Source organism: Chiloscyllium plagiosum, unplaced genomic scaffold (assembly GCF_037043375.1).
Source record: "Chiloscyllium plagiosum isolate Xiang-an unplaced genomic scaffold, Cpla_swu_hap1 HiC_scaffold_21, whole genome shotgun sequence".
Taxonomy (NCBI): Eukaryota; Metazoa; Chordata; class Chondrichthyes; order Orectolobiformes; family Hemiscylliidae; genus Chiloscyllium; species Chiloscyllium plagiosum.
The window spans coordinates 14,944,704-14,964,437 of NW_028270159.1; the positions used below are offsets into that span (position 1 = coordinate 14,944,704).

At 47.7% G+C, this 19,734-nt stretch overlaps 1 protein-coding gene across 1 annotated transcript in view; it reads left to right on the plus strand.

Moving 5' to 3' along the window:
• LOC122564615 (PR domain zinc finger protein 12) overlaps window positions 1-14,796 on the plus strand; it is a 47,524-nt gene extending 32,728 nt beyond the window's left edge. Inside the window, exons 3-5 of the mRNA XM_087998652.1 lie at window positions 6,559-6,714; window positions 9,074-9,188; window positions 14,339-14,796. Of these exons, the coding sequence (XP_087854778.1) occupies window positions 6,559-6,714; window positions 9,074-9,188; window positions 14,339-14,724 (657 nt within the window). The 3' untranslated portion in view covers window positions 14,725-14,796. The remainder of the gene's footprint in view (window positions 1-6,558; window positions 6,715-9,073; window positions 9,189-14,338) is intronic.
• Window positions 14,797-19,734: the final 4,938 nt, after the last annotated feature.

The window sequence follows — 19,734 nt, forward strand, 5'->3', positions numbered from 1 at the left end:
ACACTGCCCCCCCACACCTGGTTACAGGGAACACTGCCCCCCCCACACCTGGTTACAGGGGACACTGCCCCCACACCTGGTTACAGGGAACACTGCCCCCCCACACCTGGTTACAGGGTACACTGTCCCCCACACCTGTTTACAGAGGAACACTGCCCTCCATACCTGGTTACCAGGGGAGTACCGCCCCCCCACACCTAGTTACAAGGAACACTGCTCCCATACCTGGTTACAGGGGAACACTGCCCTCCATACCTGGTTACCAGGGGAACACTGCCCCCCACACCTAGTTACAAGGAACACTGCTCCCATACCTGGTTACAGGGGAACACTGCCCTCCATACCTGGTTACAGGGGAACACTGCCCTCCACACCTGGTTACCAGGGGAACACTGCCCCCCACACCTAGTTACAAGGAACACTGCTCCCATACCTGGTTACAGGGGAACACTGCCCTCCATACCTGGTTACCAGGGGAACACTGCCCCCCCACACCTAGTTACAAGGAACACTGCTCCCATACCTGGTTACAGGGGAACACTGCCCTCCATACCTGGTTACCAGGGGAGTACCGCCCCCCACACCTAGTTACAAGGAACACTGCCCTCCATACCTGGTTACCAGGGGTACACTGCCCCCACACTTAGTTACAAGGAACACTGCTCCCATACCTGGTTACAGGGGAACACTGCCCCCCACACCTATTTACAGGGGAACAAAATCATCCACATCTATTTCTGGGGTATGTCAGCTTTACATCTGTTTCCATGGGGAACACTGCCCACCATATCGCGTTGTATGTTTTAACACCTACATGTCTGGTTGTAAGGGGTAAAACCCACAACTGCTCCTAAAGGACAATATCATGTTTGGTTTATGGAGATAACACCTCACACAGTCTGATTGCCGAGATGACACACACATGATTAAAGTGACAATCTCACATATCTGGTTATAGAAGACAGATCATAGGGACAGCTGCCACTATTCTTCTTGTAGGTGGAAGCACTCACACCTGTTTCTCCAGCAGAACAGTGCACACATCTGATTATAGGGGACAACATCCATGTACCTGTTTATATGAGAAAGCGTGAGCCTCTTTTGAGGTTTGGATGCTTTCTCTTCGGTTCAACATAAAGACCAATCTGGTTCGGTAACAAGTTTTACCCGTTATTTGCACCATACTATTTCTTCTAACTATAATTGTGTCCCAGAGCACATATGAGTTGCAAAACCTGGGCTTCGTCAGCCTGAATCTATTCTCTGTGGATTTTTGTCTTGGGGCTTTATTGATGGGAAATACAATATATTCCACATGTAACCTATAGGTAGTTTGCTTGTCTAGATGATTGATGAGCTTGGGTTTGGACTCTCAAGCATATTAGTAGACTTTACATGTGGCAAGACACTTGGGCTGGCAATGAACAATTGATTTGGCTGTACAGAATCGAATATTGGAGCCTTATGCTTGATAAAGGGTAACATGCACTGCACAATGACTCTACACAATCTGCTCAGGCAGGGGTTAGGGATAGATGCTTTTTGGAAACAGCTGGGACCCTGAGTTGAGATGGAATTGGATGAGTTTGGGTCTGAAACAGGATAGCAGTGACTGAAATCTCCCTCCAACTCCTCAGTGCCAGATTCGTTGGAATTATAACAGTTTCAAATTGGAATATTGAAAGTTGCCTGTTTATAACAGGCATTGTTTATAAATGGATAATGGAATGAATTGTAAAAAACAAACGGGAAAGACCTTCATTTATTTCGTATCGCTGTAATTGTCATTCGCCAGTCTCTCACTTCACCTCCCTCTCTCTCCCCTCTTGTTCCCCATCTCTTGTATTTGGTCTCCCCACCTCATTTATGTCGTTTCTTCCCTCTCACTCTCTTGTTGCTCACAGCTCATTCTTTTTCTCTCATTCTGTCATCTCTCTCACGCTCCTATCTCTGTCTCTTTCTCGCCATCTATATCCCTAACCTTCCCAATTTTCCCTCCCGTTTCACTACCTCTCGTTTTGTTTCTTGCACATTTTTAATCTACGACAGTTCATGTCTAATAATAATTTTGCTTTCACAAGTAATTTTTAAATGTGTCAATATTTAGGTTTACAAATATCGATTCCAACTGGAAATATCTTTACCGATATTCTGCCTGGTTCCGCAAGTTGCTCGAGGTGTTTAACTATTTAATCGCACGTTCCCACTCAGTGTTGATCTTCCTCATCAAAATGATCCCTCCCGGAATAGTTGCTTGCTTCTGGCGCATAGTCCTGTGTTGGTCATTTCCTGGGCTTCAGACTGATCTTGTTTAGAGTGACCTTTCTGTGTAATAGGCAGTGAGGAAGAAGCCTCTGAATAGCGCTGTCAAAGAGCCGGCACAGACATGAAGGGCCGAATGGGCTCCAATGTGTCGCAAGTTTCGGTGGTCCCATGTGTCCGTTGGGTCCCTGCGAGTGACCTTTAGCGAGTGAGGTTTCCCTGCTATACCTGGAGGATGGGGTGCGGAGGAGTGGTCCAAGACAGCGGTACCGTTAGGTACAGTTTGGGGATACCGGGCGGGACAGGACGAGGACGCGGATTCCAATCCCAGGGAAAGGGATTTTTAAAAAAAAATATCGAAACCGACCGCCGGCTCCAAAACCTGAGTGTTGTGCTGTGCGGCCGCCAGCAGCCGGGAACGGCCTGGGAATAGGCACTTCCCTCAGTGCTCTGCAGCAGGGTCACTGTGACAAGCCCCGGAGCTTCCCAACTCACATCAGGAGCGCGGAGCATGGCCCTGGCTTTACTCAGGCTCAGGGTTCCACACCAGTGTCCCGGCTCAGTGCCAGTGTCCCGGCTCAGTGTCTGTCCCGGGTCAGTGCCAGTGTCCCGGCTCAGTGTCTGTCCCGGCTCAGTGTCTGTCCCGGCTCAGTGCCAGTGTCCCGGCTCAGTGCCAGTGTCCCGGCTCAATGTCTGTCCCGGCTCAGTGCCTATCCCGGGTCAGTGTCCCTGGGCCTGGCTTTACTCAGGCTCAGGGTTCCACATCAGTGCAAGAGGATTCGCAGTAGGTTAAAATCTTCGAGGGGAAAGTGAGGACTGCAGATGCTGGAGATCAGAGCTGAAAATGTGTTGCTGGAAAGGCGCAGCAGGCCAGGCGCCCGGCTCAGTGCCAGTGTCCCGGGTCAGGGTCAGTGTCCCGGGTCAGTGTCCCGGGTCAGTGTCAGGGTCCCGGGTCAGTGTCTCAGTTTCAGTGTCCCGGGTCAGTTTCAGTGTCCCGGGTCAGTGTCAGTGTCCCGGGTCAGTGTCAGTGTCCCAGGTCAGTGTCCCGGGTCAGTGTCAGTGTCCCGGGTCAGTGTCCCGGGTCAGTGTCCCGGGTCAGTGTCAGTGTCCCGGGTCAGTGTCCCGGGTCAGTGTCCCGGGCCAGTGTCAGTGCCAGTGTCCCTGGTCAGTGTCCCTGGTCAGTGTCCCTGGTTAGTGTCAGTGTCCTGGGTCAGTGTCCCGGGTCAGTGTCAGTGTCCGTGTCCTGGGTCAGGGTCCTGGGTCAGGGTCCCGGGTCAGGGTCCCGGGTCAGGGTCCCGGGTCAGGGTCCCGGGTCAGGGTCCCTGGTCAGGGTCCCTGGTCAGGGTCCTGGGTCAGTGTCTCGGGTCAGTGTCAGTGTCCCTGGTCAGTGTCCCTGGTCAGTGTCAGTGTCCCGGGTCAGTGACCAGTGTCAGTGTCCCGGGTCAGTGTCCAGGGTCAGTGTCCCAGGTCTGTGTCCTAGGTCAGTGTCAGTGCCCCGGGTCAGTGTCCCTGGTCAGCGTCAGTGTCCCTGGTCAGTGTCAGTGCCCGGGTCAGTGTCTCTGGTCAGTGTCAGTGTCCCGGATCAGTGTCCCAGGTCAGTGTCAGTGTCCTGGGTCAGTGTCAGTGTCCCGGATCAGTGTCAGTGTCCCGGGTCAGTGCTAATTACAATATTTCGGGTCAGTGTCAGTGTCCCGGGTCAGTGTCCCGGGTCAGTGTCCCGGGTCAGTGTCCCGGGTCAGTGTCCCGGGTCAGTGTCCCAGGTCTGTGTCCGTGCCCCGGGTCAGTGTCCCTGGTCAGTGTCCCTGGTCAGTGTCAGTGCCCGGGTCAGTGTCTCTGGTCAGCGTCAGTGCCCCGGGTCAGTGTCCCTGGTCAGCGTCAGTGTCCCTGGTCAGTGTCCCTGGTCAGTGTCCCTGGTCAGTGTCAGTGCCCGGGTCAGTGTCTCTGGTCAGTGTCAGTGTCCCGGATCAGTGTCCCAGGTCAGTGTCAGTGTCCTGGGTCAGTGTCAGTGTCAGTGTCCCGGGTCAGTGCTAATTTCAATATTTCGGGTCAGTGTCAGTGTCCCAGGTCAGTGCTAATTTCAATATTTTGGGTTAGTGTCAGTGTCCGGGTCAGTGTCAGTGTCCCGGGTCAGTGTCAGTGTCCCGGGTCAGTGCTAATTTCAATATTTCGGGTCAGTGTCAGTGTCCCGGGTCAGTGTCAGTGTCCCGGGTCAGTGCTAATTTCAATATTTCGGGTCAGTGTCACTGTCCCGGGTCAGTGTCAGTGTCCCGGGTCAGTGCAAATTTCAATATTTCAGGTCAGTGTCAGTGTCCCGGGTCAGTGCTAATTTCAATATTTCGTGTCAGTGTCACTGTCCCGGGTCAGTGTCAGTGTCCCGGGTCAGTGCTAATTTCAATATTTCAGGTCAGTGTCCCGGGTCAGTGTCAGTGTCCCGGGTCAGTGCTAATTTCAATATTTCGGGTCAGTGTCAGTGTCCCGGGTCAGTGCTAATTTCAATATTTCGGGTCAGTGTCAGTGTCCCGGGTCAGTGTCAGTGTCCCGGGTCAGTGCTAATTTCAATATTTCGGGTCAGTGTCAGTGTCCCGGGTCAGTGTCAGTGTCCCGGATCAATGCTAATTTCAATATTTTGGGTCAGTGTCAGTGTCCCGGGTCAGTGTCAGTGTCCCGGGTCAGTGCTAATTTCAATATTTCGGGTCAGTGTCAGTGTCCCGGGTCAGTGCTAATTTCAATATTTCGGGTCAGTGTCAGTGTCCCGGGTCAGTGTCACTGTCCCGGGTCAGTGCTAATTTCAATATTTCGGGTCAGTGTCAGTGTCCCACTGTCCCGGGTCAGTGTCAGTGTCCCGGGTCAGTGCTAATTTCAATATTTCAGGTCAGTGTCAGTGTCCCGGGTCAGTGCTAATTTCAATATTTCGGGTCAGTGTCAGTGTCCCGGGTCAGTGTCAGTGTCCCGGGTCAGTGCTAATTTCAATATTTCAGGTCAGTGTCAGTGTCCCGGGTCAGAGTCAGTGTCCCGGGTCAGTGCTAATTTCAATATTTCAGGTCAGTGTCCCGGGTCAGTGTCAGTGTCCCGGGTCAGTGCTAATTTCAATATTTCGGGTCAGTGTCAGTGTCCCGGGTCAGTGCTAATTTCAATATTTCGGGTCAGTGTCAGTGTCCCGGGTCAGTGTCAGTGTCCCGGGTCAGTGCTAATTTCAATATTTCGGGTCAGTGTCAGTGTCCCGGGTCAGTGTCACTGTCCCGGGTCGGTGTCAGTGTCCCGGGTCAGTGCTAATTTCAATATTTCGGGTCAGTGTCGGTGTCACAGGTCAGTGCTAATTTCAATATTTCGGGTCAGTGTCACTGTCCCGGGTCAGTGCTAATTTCAATATTTTGGGTCAGTGTCAGTGTCCCGGGTCAGTGTCAGTGTCCCGGGTCAGTGCTAATTTCAATATTTCGGGTCAGTGTCAGTGTCCCGGGTCAGTGTCAGTGTCCCGGGTCAGTGCTAATTTCAATATTTCGGGTCAGTGTCAGTGTCCCGGGTCAGTGCTAATTTCAATATTTCGGGTCAGTGTCAGTGTCCCCGGTCAGTGTCACTGTCCCGGGTCGGTGTCAGTGTCCCGGGTCAGTGCTAATTTCAATATTTCGGGTCAGTGTCCCGGGTCAGTGTCAGTGTCCCGGGTCAGTGCTAATTTCAATATTTCGGGTCAGTGTCGGTGTCACAGGTCAGTGCTAATTTCAATATTTCGGGTCAGTGTCACTGTCCCGGGTCAGTGCTAATTTCAATATTTCGGGTCAGTGTCAGTGTCCTGGGTCAGTGTCAGTGTCCTGGGTCAGTGCTAATTTCAATATTTCGGGTCAGTGTCAGTGTCCCGTGTCAGTGTCAGTGTCCCGTGTCAGTGTCAGTGTCCCGGGTCAGTGTCAGTGTCCCGGGTCAGTGCTAATTTCAATATTTCGGGTCAGTGTCAGTGTCCCGGGTCAGTGTCAGTGTCCCGGGTCAGTGCTAATTTCAATATTTCGGGTCAGTGTCAGTGTCCCGGGTCAGTGCTAATTTCAATATTTCGGGTCAGTGTCAGTGCCCCAGGTCAGTGTCCCGGGTCAGTGTCAGTGTCCCGGGTTAGTGTCCCAGGTCAGTGTCAGTGTCCCGGGTCAGTGCTAATTTCAATATTTCGGGTCACTGTCACTGTCCCGGGTCAGTGTCACTGTCCCGGGTCAGTGCTAATTTCAATATTTCGGGTCAATAGACTTGTCCGGAGTCGTTCCGACCAGCACTAAAGCCCTCTTCCCCCCCACCCCCCTCTCCTTCTCTCCGGCCCAGGTTTTTAATGACGATGGCACGGTGCGGTATTTTATTGATGCCAGTCAGGAGGACCACAGGAGCTGGATGACGTACATCAAATGCGCCAGGAACGAGCAGGAGCAGAACCTGGAAGTGGTTCAGATCGGGAATAACATTTACTACAAGACCACAGAGGTGAGCAACTCTCTGGCCGGGTCAGGGCTTTGGGGAGGGGAGGGGAAGCTGGTGCTGTGCCAGCCGTGCTCACGCTGCCAACCTGCTGCTGTAGGTTCGAGCCCCGGTGATGCTGATATACCGGGGACGGGAGGTGCACCGGGGGCAGGCGGGTGGGATTGGATTTGGAGCAGGACACACAGACACCTGTAACCACATCCAGGAGGGACTCAAATGAGAGCGAGGGCGACAGCGAAACCGCCCAAAGCGGTGTTCAGATTTCCAGCGTTTGCAATGTGTTCCTGGGTGTGTTCAGTGTGTTTTCCCAGTGTCAATGACCTGTGTACCTGCGGGGAACAGACTGATCATTAATTTGTAAACCCCCCCCGGGTTCAGTTGCAGTGGAAGAGTCATTCTGGACCCGAAACGTGAATTTTGCTTTCTCCCTCTACAGATGCTGCTGAGTTTCTCCAGCAATTCCTGTGTTTCTTTCAGTCGGTTCCACTTGATTTCAGTCAGAACATCACCAGGGCACTGGAACTTGGGGATCCTCGTGTCGTATCGGTGGCAGTATTTTTAGAACAGACCACCTACCCCTCCGCCTCCCCGGTCCCCCTGGAGCTGGTGATAATGGATCCCAGACTCACCTTCATCAGGTTCCGCCAGGTTTGCTGTCGCTCCGTTTTGCCCCGGGGTGTCTGTTCCCCCCCCCGCCCCGGGTCAGTCTGTCCCCCCCCTCCCCCGGGTCAGTCTCCGATAAGGGTCAGTATGTATGCAGCACAAAAAGAGGCCGTTCACTCGTCATCCACACCCCCACCCCTCCCACCTTTCCGAATCGCCCTGCAGTTGTATTCTGTTAAAATACCCCCCGCCCCATTGAAAGCCTTGGTTGCCTCTGATTCTAAAAGACCCTGTTCACTCCCCCGCCCCCTCCCCGCTGGTTCTCCTTTTGCCAATCGCCTTAAACAGGTGCCCTCCGGTTTTCTATTCTTTCCAAATGGGGACACTTTTTTTTCTCTATTGCCGCTTGCCCAGACCCCTCCATGCGCCAGGACTTCAATCACATCTCCTCTTAACCGCTCCCGTTGCGTAAATCTTTACAGTAATGAGATCGCTACTTGACCCTAGAGGCATCGCCCATCCCTGTGTTTCTCACAGAGTACCGTGTCTCTGTGTGTGTCTGTCTGTGTGTGCGTCTGTCTGTCTGTGTGCGTCTGTCTGTCTGTGTGTGTCTGTCTGTGTGTGTGTGTGTGTGTGTGCGTCTGTGTGTGTGTGTGTGCGTCTGTCTGTCTGTGTGCGTCTATATGTGTGTGTGTGTGCGTCTGTCTGTCTCTCTCTCTCTGTCTGTCTGTGTTCCTGTGCGTGTCTGTGTGTGTTCCTGTGCGTGTCTGTGTGTGCGTCTGTCTGTCTGTGTGCGTCTGTCTGTCTGTGTGTGTCTGTCTGTGTGTGTGTGTGTGTGTGTGCGTCTGTGTGTGTGTGTGTGCGTCTGTCTGTCTGTGTGCGTCTATATGTGTGTGTGTGTGCGTCTGTCTGTCTCTCTCTCTCTGTCTGTCTGTGTTCCTGTGCGTGTCTGTCTGTGTTCCTGTGCGTGTCTGTGTGTGTTCCTGTGCGTGTCTGTGTGTGTGTGTGCGCGCTGCATTTAGTTTTATATCTCTCTCACTTCTCTGGTATCCTTGGCTCACCTGCCTCAATTCGGTGCAACCTTTTTTTTTTAAAAAAAGCTTTGTTTTAGTGTTTCGGATAAACAATACTTTTCAAATGAATTCAGAAAGTGCTGGAGAAACTCAGCAGGTCTGTGGTTTGTGGGAGATACAACAAGATAATGGCACCGAAAGGTAGTTGTTCCCCCCCTCTGTCTGAGCTGAGAAAGTTGATACGGAATTATTGTTGGACAGTTCCCACTTCCACTCCAGGATTTGAGGTGGAAACAATGGGAGATTGTAGCAGATCCAAGCAACGGTGGCTCAGTGGACCCGATCCCAGCCTCGGGTGACTGTGTGGAGTTTGCACATTTCTCCCCGTGACTGCGTGGGTTTCCTCCCACAGTCCAAAGATTTGCAGGTCAGGTGAACTGGCCATGGGAAATTGCCCATAGTGTGAGGGGCAAATACAGGGTCGGGGAATGGGTCTGGGTGGGCGACGTTTCGGAGGGTCAGTATAGACTTGTTGGGCCGAAGGGCCTGCTTCCATACTGTGGGTAATCTAATCTTTAAAAAAAAACTTGAGGGGGGTCCCGGAAACTGGATATTCGTCACATTTGAGTCGGGATGTGCAGATGAGGTACAGATGAACGTTTTACGTGTAAGTTAATGGCTCGATGTTCGAATACGATTCTAACGACAGCGATTAACTGGTATCTCAATTTCTCTGTTCACTTTAGACAATCCCTCCGGACCAGGAGCTGCTGGTCTGGTATGGAAATACACAGAACACATTCCTCGGCATCCCAGGAGTTCCAGGGCTGGAGGAAGAACATAGGAAAAAGACTAAAGACGGTAACCAATGTGAAATAATACTGAGTTTGGGGGGGGGGGGGGGTTGTTGCTGTTATGTAACAGGGACGCCTTTGCACCATGATTGCCAGGGAATGAGAGAGCGGAATGTTTCCTGTTTGGCGAGAAAAGTGCGGAAATTAGAGAGAATTTAAAGAAGAAAAAAGCAGATTCTCGAGTTAGGAGATGAATTTTCGCAAACTTCCACATAAAAGATTTAAATAACGCCTTCAGAATCTCATCATTGAGTGTCATATGCGTGTCCTTAAAGACCCCAACTCGCCTTCTTGATCACTACCCCGCTCCCCCCCACCGCCCCAAGGCAGAAACTACACCGTGTAAAGTCTGCGCAGGTATATCCGGGCCAGTCCCTGGTAATGCAGGGCTAATTCAATTCCTGAGGAAGGGCTCCTGCCCAAAACGTCGATTTTTCCTGCTCCTCGGATGCTGCCTGACCTGCTGTACTTTTCCAGCAACACACTCTCTACCCTGGTAGTGCAGCTCCCCAGTGCATGTCCAGGCCACCTTACCAACTGCTTCTGCATCCTCCTGGACCCTTCGCCCAATCACATTGCCATCAGCAAACTGCCAGCCCTCACCTCAACATTATGCCTCCTCCCGGACCAACTGTCACATCACCTCAGCCCTTCAAACACTTTCCTTTGGACCTCAATGTCCCCTGTGAGCCTGCTAGGTCACTCTGCACACAAGGACACAGCTCTCACTCACTTCACTTCCACTTGGAGACTGACAGATTTTGTCTACTTCACATTTCTTTGGTAGCACACATTCAGTGACTTCAGCACTGACTTTGTGTGGGTCACATTGCTTTCTTCATGCAGAGGGTCTTTTGTGCTCTGTTACAGACTGCTATCCTCTGTGACTTACATTACTTTGTAACATAGAGGGAAAGGCAGGGATCTTGTCACAACAGGAACCACTGTCCTGTTATCATAGAATCCCTACAGTGTGGAAACAGCCATTTGGCTCAACTCCGACCCTCTGAAGAGTATCCCACCCAGACCCATTCCCCTACCTTATTACTGTACACTTCCCACGACTAACACACCTAATCTACACATCCCTGAATGCTATGGGCAATTTAGCACAGCCAATTCACTCTAATCTGCACATCTTTGGACTGTGGGAGGAAACTGGAGGTTTGTCACCTGTAGGTGTGTCACTTTGCATCACCATATGACATAACATCACATCTTGGACCATGTTCCTGCAGTTTAAGCTACAAACACACTGTTTGTCCTTCACACTAAAGGCCATGTGTGAAAGTGAAGAGCCCACAGACCTAATTGGGGATCAAGGACAGTTCTACTCCAGTCAGTTGAGGGGTTCTTTCTATTCCAGTCCAGGGGGTTGACTATGGTCAGTCAGACACCCTCATCCTCTCAGAGTCCAGGGATCTGTGTCTCTGCAGTGTAAGGTCAGCCCTGCAGGTGAAATGCCACTTTCATTAGGATTAGGGGTCAGGCAGGATGTTGTCCTGGCAACAGTCGAGGGGGTTGGCCAGTTTTACCTTCAATGAGACAAAGGCTGGGATTGAGTATGAGGGACGTGAATGTATGAGCAGTTAGTGGTGATGCAAGACAGGTGGTCAGGTCGGAAGCACAGAGCTCAGGAAGGGTGTTAGTAGTTAGAAAACAATACTGAGAATGGTAGCCCATGGTACTTGTCAGTGGCATGAGTTAGATTGAGTAGTGCCCCGTGAGGGTGAGGTGGAAGAGAGAACATGGTGTCCCTTACCGTTGTGGAGAACAGAAGATCATCGATCTTCTTCTTGCATTACTGGATGTCTGGTTTTCCTTGGGAGACAGCATTGATCCAGACAACAATTTGTGTCTAGGTTACTTGGTCTGGTGGCATGACTTCCTGTGGTAGCCTGCAGGGAAATATACAGCTGCCCTCTTCACACACCCCTTCCTCCCCACCCTCCAGTTCACCAAGACCTCCACGTCCCTGTCTGCAAAGTGGGCAGTGAGTGTTTTTTCCCTCTGGGCCAATGATTAAGCAGTTCCTGGCTTTAACATCTGAAGTTAGTATCTAGTGGCAAGAACACTGGAATGTCCTAGCAGTGGTGAATAGTCCACCTCTCTAACCATGCAGGTCCCTGAAAAAGGCACCCGGAAGCATGGCTGCAAAATTGCTGAAGTGAATAGCAGAAGATTGCATGTCACTCAGTGACATGGCTGACCAGGGGTCACAAATCTCACTCATCAGAACACTTACATTGAAAATGGAAAATTCCACCCTGACACTCTGACTATTTAAACACAGGTGTAAAAGTGATTTTACACCTGTGTACAAAGTTAAAAATCACACAACACCAGGTTATAGTCCAACAGGTTTAATTGGAAGCACTAGCTTTTGGAGCACTGCTCCTTCATTAGGACAACCACCTGATGAAGGAGCAGCGCTCCGAAAGCTAGTGCTTCCAATTAAACCTGTTGGACTATAACCTGGTGTTGTGAGGTATAAAAGTGTCTCCCTGTCTACTATACTGTTGAGATTGTGTACATTTTAAAATATCTTAACAGCAATTGGTAGCTATAATTAGCAGCTTCACTGTAATAAAATAGCCTAAGGAAAAAAAGTGCTGAACAGACAGGGTGAATGAATTAGAGAAACTGTAGATCACTTGTTCTGGATTTCTCCATTGCTAGCTTTTACTTTGGACAGATGTGTTGTACACACTTTTCAAACATGTTCTTGCATAAATTAGTAAACATTTGTTACCATTATTGGCAATATCCCCACCTCATTATTCTGCGAAGTGCCTGAAGAATTGCTCCTGTGAATAGACACAGTATTGTCCAGGGCTCAAAGATGATTTCTGAGCAATATCCCCATCAGCTTGTGTGTTACTGCCAGGTAAGGGACTGAAGTAATTCAGTTACAATTATGATGTAAATTTATTTACTGATGTCACACTGCAAGCTTTTGCCCCACAGACAGACACTTTAGAATGACCATTTTAGCAAATTGCTATGCATTAAAATAAAATAAATGCAGAATCAGGGGTCAGTGTGGCCAGTGGGTTAACTAACACATGGTTGCTTCACACTCTGGGGTTGAGTGATTCAGTGGGTTAGCCCAGATTGAATAGATAAATTACCTTCTGTATCCATCAACTGTAAGGTTTTCATTTGAAATGAGTTTTAGTGAAAAGTGTTCTTTACTGTGAAGATATGGAAACAGAGTCCATTTGATTGAGAAAAGCTACATTAAAAGAATGTGATTGGCACAGCATCATGAGATCAGCGCAGAGAAACTTTATCCTGTGTTCCATCCATGCTGTACCATATAGTACACAATGGAATAGGCTAGAAGTATTATCTGATTATCGCCTCCCTAGCTGATTTGGTATACAGAACATGGACAGTCCACAAGGAATGTTAATCTGTGTCTAATTTCCCTGACCTGGACCTACTGAATGGAACAGTGTAAGAGGAGCTTTAATTTATATTTAGTTTTATAACTAACTTGCATGAGGCAGTATTAACAGGGCACTAACTGCTATAATCTCAGTCAAACTTGAGCTAGAAGTGTACAACTGGACAGTGCAGTTGACAGTTTCCCTTGAATCTAACATTAGTTATGCCAAGTCAATTAGTTTTAAATATATTTAGTTTAACAATGTTTAGTAATGTTTCCTCATCTTAAGCAAAAAGAGCTCCAGAAAGCTATCTGTTCCAGGTCTTGTTAGCCCACTAACATCATCTGCTTGTTTATCTATTTATTATCAGCCTATTGTGCTGAAAGATACCAGAAAAATATTTAAATTTTGCAGATAGGAAAACATTTGGCTGTGTTGGGTTGTTAAGAGTTTCCACTTAGTCCCACTCCCCTGCTGTCTCTCCACAGCCTTGCAAATTTTTCCTTTCAGATATATCACCAATTCTCTTTGAAAGGTTACAACTGAATCTCATTTCACCATCCTTTCAAGCATATAACCAGAATGTAACCATTTACTCTATAAAAATTATCATCTCCCCTCTAGTTCCATCTTCAATTACCCTAAATTCTGTGTGCTCTAACTATTGCTCCTTCTATCAGCAGATGCAATTTCACCCTTTTTACTCATTCAAAGCCTGTTATAATTTTGGAACACCTCTGAGAAATCTCCCCACAACCTTCTCTGCTCCAACAAAGTCTCCTGAAACTAAAACAGAAATTGCTGGGAAAACTCAGCATGTCTGGCAGCATCTATGGAGAAAGAAAGGAGAGTTAACGTTTCACGTCCAGTGACCCACATTCAGAAATTTTTATAGCATTTATGTGCGGAAGTGGGGGTGGAGCCCAGAGAGAGAGAACAGCGGTTGGGAACACAAAATAGTGGGCAAAGTTAGGCAAAAGTGAGGACTGCAGACGCTGGAAATCAGAGTCTAGATTAGAGTGGTGCTGGAAAAGCACAGCAGGTCAGCATCCGAGGAGCAGGAAAATCGATGTTTCGGGCAAAAGCCCTTCATCAGGGCTGCATGAGTCCTGATCAAGAACTTTTTGCCCGAAACGTCGATTTTTCCTGCTCCTCGGATGCTGCCTGACCTGCTGTGCTTTTCCAGTACCACTCTAATCTGGTGGGTAAAGGTCAGCCTGGGGGAACTCAGTCTCTTAAAGTCCTTCATAGAGGGGTAGAAAGAGGCCGTTCGGTCTATCAATACTGCATCGACCCTCCAAGTGGAATACCGTCCCTGTAATCCTGCATGGGATTTTTTTTAAACCAATGACCAGCCCACACATTCCTGGGCACGACAGGGCAATTTTTACCATGGCCAATCCGCTTAACCTGCACAACTGTGGGAGGAAACTGGAAGTTAGCTTGCTTGTCTCTCATAGAAACGTTCTATGACTGGAAATGTTAGCTTGCTTTCTCTCTCTCCCCCCCCCCCCCCCCCAGGATGCAGCCTGACCCGCTGTGATCTCCAGCATTTGTTGTTTTCAGTACAGTTTCCAGCATCTGCAGTAAATTGCTGCTGACCACCGTGTCACTCCAGTGAACACCCTCTTCATTCCCTTCCACGTGGCTTTGACCTTTTTCTTTGCAGTGCGGTGCCCCGGGACTGGGTGCAATGGGCTGGCGAGAGGTGAGAAACCCCATCCCCCCCATTAAAAGGCCATGTTCCTTCCTGTTCCCTCCTCAGATGAGCTGAACGCAGGGGACGGTTCTGGGGGCAGCAGCGCGGGACGCATGCGCTGTGTGATCTGCTACCGCGGCTTCAATTCGCGCAGCAACCTGCGCTCGCACATGCGCATCCACACGCTGGACAAGCCTTTCATCTGCCGCTTCTGCAACCGCCGCTTCAGCCAATCGTCGACGCTGAGGAACCACGTGCGCCTGCACACGGGCGAGCGGCCCTACAAGTGCCAGGTGTGTCAGAGCGCCTACTCCCAGCTGGCTGGACTCCGGGCCCACCAGAAGAGCGCCAGGCACCGACCGCCCCCGGCCTCACTGCAGCCCCACTCCCCGCCTCTGGCAGTGCCACACTCTGCCACCTTGGCGCACCACATTCCCACCATGGTGCTGTGACTGGAGGGAATGGCCAGGCCGAGGGACCCGCTCTAATCACATGCGCGCGCACACACACACACAAAAAGAAACTTTGGTGGGAAGAACACAAAACTCTATTCGCCTTTCATAAAAAAAACGTCGCAGTGGGGACACGTGCCCACTCTGCCAAAGGGCATCTCCAGTGATGCAAGTTGTAGACTCAACTAGAGAAAGGTTCAGAAGCACAGTTTCTCTGAACCCAATCTGTTTCTTCTCCATCACCCTTCAATGTGTAACTCACTTGTGCTATGGTGTTGCCTGTACCTGTTGCCATGTCTTTTATTTTTTAAGTGAAAACAACCTTGTGATTAATCATCAAATTAAAATAAAAATGACAGGCAGAACCACAAAGCCGTGAGGAAGATGGGAGTGAGTCTCTTCCTGTCTGCTCATGGTCAAGGTGCCACACCCGGGTCTCTACACAACCAATATTACCCTCAATTCAGCTCTTCTGCTCTGAAGATATCGAGGGTGAGCTGCTGCCATTGTACACAACGCTGAGATCATAAAACAGAAACTGACAGTTCAGTCTGTGTCGGTGCTTAACCTCCACTCCTCTATAGGCTGTAGATCAATTCCCTTGTGCCTGATTTGTTCTCACACCTCTTAGTTTTATTTTCCCTCAACCACCTTGCTAAACAATTTATTACTGACAAGGGGCCTGTTTCAAACACTAACTCTGTTAGTACTTTCGCAAATTTGCTGTAAACTAACCTCAGAACTCACCTAACGTTAAAGCATATAAACAGTTCCTCTGGTCTTCTGCCGCATTTGTATTTCTTCGTAACAGGCAGCATGTAGCTGAGGCTATTCGACTGTGCAAGGGTCAGAGTCCAATCATGGACATTTTCCAGTCGGACCTCCAATAGTAAGGCGCAGGAACCTGGTCTGATTTGTTTGTAGTTATTTTAAAAAGGTCAGTTAGAGAGAGTGAGAATCAGAGCACCTCGATATACATTGTTTAATACTATACAACTAGGAAACTCCTTGGATTAAATAAACCAGTTCTTCGGACAGGACCAAATGGCACCACAGCGCACTGATAATTTATAGTGAAACATTTTAAATTTGCAAACCTTACTATGAAAAAAAAGTGACACAAAAAGTTCCCTTACATAGAACAAGTCCCCTTAATTAACCTTTCGTTAATTGCCACAATTAAATTTACTTGTGTTTTTCCAACCGGTTTAATGTCGCAAAGGACAGTGCCTAAACACAGATTTAGTTATAAAAGTGATCGAGTTCTTATTGTAGTTTGATTATAATTTCATTGAGGGGCTTGATTTGATTTATTAATAAGTCCTTAATAGGATAATTAAGACTAAGTGCAGTTCTATTTTACTGGATTTTTCCCACTCTGACCTGTCACACACCTGGTTTGCGGAAAGTGTACTGGTGTTGGCTGCCCTCTGGTGTCTGCAGTGACTCAGTGCAGCATTCTCCTCTTGTATGCCCGTTTCAACGTATGAAAACTGTTAAGTGAATACGGTGTAGATTAATTAAAAAATAATTGTTTGCAGTGGCTGCGTCCAGCTTCCAAAAGAGAATTGAAATATTTGTCACTTTATCTTGTAAATATTTAAACAAAATTTTTGCCTGACAAATTGCATTTGTAATTATATATATTGTAAATGTTCATTGTATGGAAATGTATAAATAAATCTGTACTTTTCCCTCCCCCCTTCTATTTCTGAATAAAGTGTATCTTATTTCTGAAAATGTCATTCAGCATATATTTTGTGGGAAATTTGGATGTTTGCTATTCGAGTCTTTTAAAATCCATCAGCCTGTTACACTTAGTTGCACTCTCACACCTGAGTTGGTAGGTGAAGAATTTAATCTTCTACCATGTCTGTTTATATCCTGTTAGTTACCTATTAATGTAGTAACGTACTTGGATATGTTAGGAACTTCATGGGCTGCGACAATGGAACATCGGAATCCCTGCACTGATTCTGGCCTCTGGTGGATCTGTAATTCTGAAGAAGTGACCCGAAACGTTAACCCGGCTTTCTCTCTACAGATGCTGCCAGACCTCCTGAGTTTCTCCAGCATTTTCTGTTTTTATTGCAGTTATAATCTTCCCACTATTGACAGTCGAGCCTTCAGCTGCCCGAGTCAAAAATTATGGGAATTCTATTCTTCAACTTCACCTCTATTTTCTGTTCTTTTAAGATTGTAACATTCTTTAAAATCAAACTTTTTCACAAAAGCTTTTTTGTTTGCCAATACCAATATGCGGTCAAATTTTGTTTGGTTATGCTCAAAGGAAGCACCTTGAGGTTGGGATGCTTCACTATGTTTTAGATGCTATGTTAAATGCATGTTGTTGTTGAAAGTGGTGAGCCTACGTAAACAACCTCGAGCAGTTTTATCAGTCAACGATCTCAATTAGATCCACATGGAAATAGTTGTCAATGTTTTTAGTGACAAAGTCCATGTACAAAAAAGCTTTTTAAAAATCAATGGCTATTATTGTACAGCATAGAGGAGAGAAAATTTTCTTTCACTGATCCACTGATTGATTCCTGCTGTTCTCCAGTCTGCCAAGTTCTTAAAAAGTATTTGTATGTGACTGGTTCATCACTATCATTATCCCTCCCGTTCTAACACGCGTGCTTCTATTTGGCCTTCAGATTTTCTATTTTGGTCTCCAGTTACTGCTTCTCTCTCTCTCTCTCTTTACTCTAATGGCCCCATCTCCGTCTCTATTCCTCTGCTAATTCTTTCCTTACTGGTTCTTATTTTCCAATTTTGCTTACTCTGTGACTCAGTCTATCTCTTGGCTGCAAGCTTGACTGCAGTTATGCTTTTTTGCCTCCTCCCCTTTTCCTGTATCTGTGACTCACTCTGTGATACTATGTTTCTACAAGCCCCCCTTATTTATTGTTGTTCTTTATTTCTCTCTCGCATTTGTGTTAAGATTTCTTCATCCTTCTGCGTTGTAATCAATTTCCCTCTGCTTATTACGGTTGCCAATTGATTTCTTCTCCATTTGTAGATTCCATTTTATAAGAACATAAGAAACGGAAGCAGAGACCATTCAGCCCTTCGAGCCGGTTTTGTCATTCACTAAGCCCGAGGCTGATTTGATTGTGGCCTGAATGAGACATTGCTGTCTGCCTCCCATAACCCTGTATTCCCTTGTTGATCAAAAGTCTGCCCATCTCGGTCCTGAATGATGCAACCACCACTCTTCTATCTATGTGGAAGAAAATTCTGTGGATGAAGGACCTTCAGAGAAAAGAAAATTTGGCTCATCCTTTCATAAATAGGAGATTCTTTCTCGGTGCATTTTGATTTCTCTTTGCATTCCTCTTTCTCTGTATGCCTTTTAAATTTTTTTCTATCATTCTATGGATTACTGTTGGGTTTTCAATTATTCTTCTGCATTTTTGTGTCTCTTCTCCCAACCACTTACTCCTTCTTGTGATAGTTTTCATCTGGAGAACAGTGAATTGAACAGCAGCATGGTTTAGATAGTAACAAAAACAGAAGTTGCTGGAAAAGTCAAGTTGCTGGACAACAAGTCTGGTAGCATCTGTGAAGAGAAGTCAGACCTAACATTTTGGGTCCAGTGACCCTTCCTCAGAATGGTTTACCAGGTAAAAGTGAGGGTGGGGTGGAAATTAGAAGGTTTTATATGGTTTAGGTATGTTTAGATAGTCATAGTCAGACAGAAACATACCCTTCGGTCCAACTCGTCCACGCTGACCAGATATCCTAAACTGTCCCATTGGACAACATTTGGCACATATCCCTCTAAACCTTTCCTTTTCATGCACCCATCCAGATGCCTTTTAAATGTTGGAATTGTACCAACCTCTCATTCCATACATGCACCGTCCTCTGCATGAAAAAGTTGCCCCTCAGGTCTCTTTTAAATCTTTCCCCTCTGACCTTAAACCTATGCTCACTAGTTTTGGACTTGTGTGCCCTGGAAAAAAAAGACCTTGGCTATTCACCCTATCCATGCTCCTCATGATTTTATAAACCTTTATAAGGTCACCCTTCAACTTCCAACGCTCCAAGGAAAAAAAAGTCCCAGCCTATTAAAGGGTTCAGAAAAGGTTTACAAAGATGTTGCCGTAGTTGGAGGATTTGAGCTATAGGGAGAGGCTGAACAGGTTGGGGCTGTTTTCCCTGGAGCGTCGGAGGCTGAGGTTTACAAAATTATAAGGAGCATGGATCAGGTAAATAGGCAAAGTCTTTTCCCTGGGGTCAGAACTAGAGGGCATAGGTTTAGGGTGAGAGGGGAAAAATATAAAAGAGACCTATGGGGCAACTTTTTCACACAGAGGGTGGTACGTATATGGGATGAGCTGCCAGAGGAAGTGGTGGAGGCTGGTACAATTGCACCATTTAAGAGGCATTTGGGTGGGTATATGAATAGGAAGGGTTTGGAGGGTTATGGGCTGGGTTCTGGCAAGTGGGACTAGATTGGGTTGGGATATCTGGTCGGCATGGACGGGTTGGACTGAAGGCTCTGTTTCCATGCTGTACATCTCTATGACTCTACATAGTTCAAACCCTGCAACCCTGGCAGCATCCTTGTAAATCTTTTCTGAACTCTTGCATGTTCAACAGTTTCCATTTCCAAGAGCAGAGAGACCAGAACTGAACACAATATTATCAAAGTGGCCTCTCCAATGTCCTATACAGCCACAACATGACCTCCTTACTCGTATACACAATGTACTGACTAATGAAGACAAGCGTACCAAATGCGTTCTTTATCACCCTGTTTACCTGTGACTCCACTTTCAAGGTACTATTCACCTGCACCCCTTTGTCTCTTTGTTGAGCAACACTCCCCAGGGATCTATCATTAACTGGTATAAGTCCTGCCCCAATTTACCTTACCAAAATGCAACACCTCACATTTATTTAAATTAAACTCCATCTGTCACTCCTCAGCCCATTGACCCATCTGATCATGATCCCATTGTACTTTGAGACAACCTTCTTCACTGTCCACTACGCCACCAA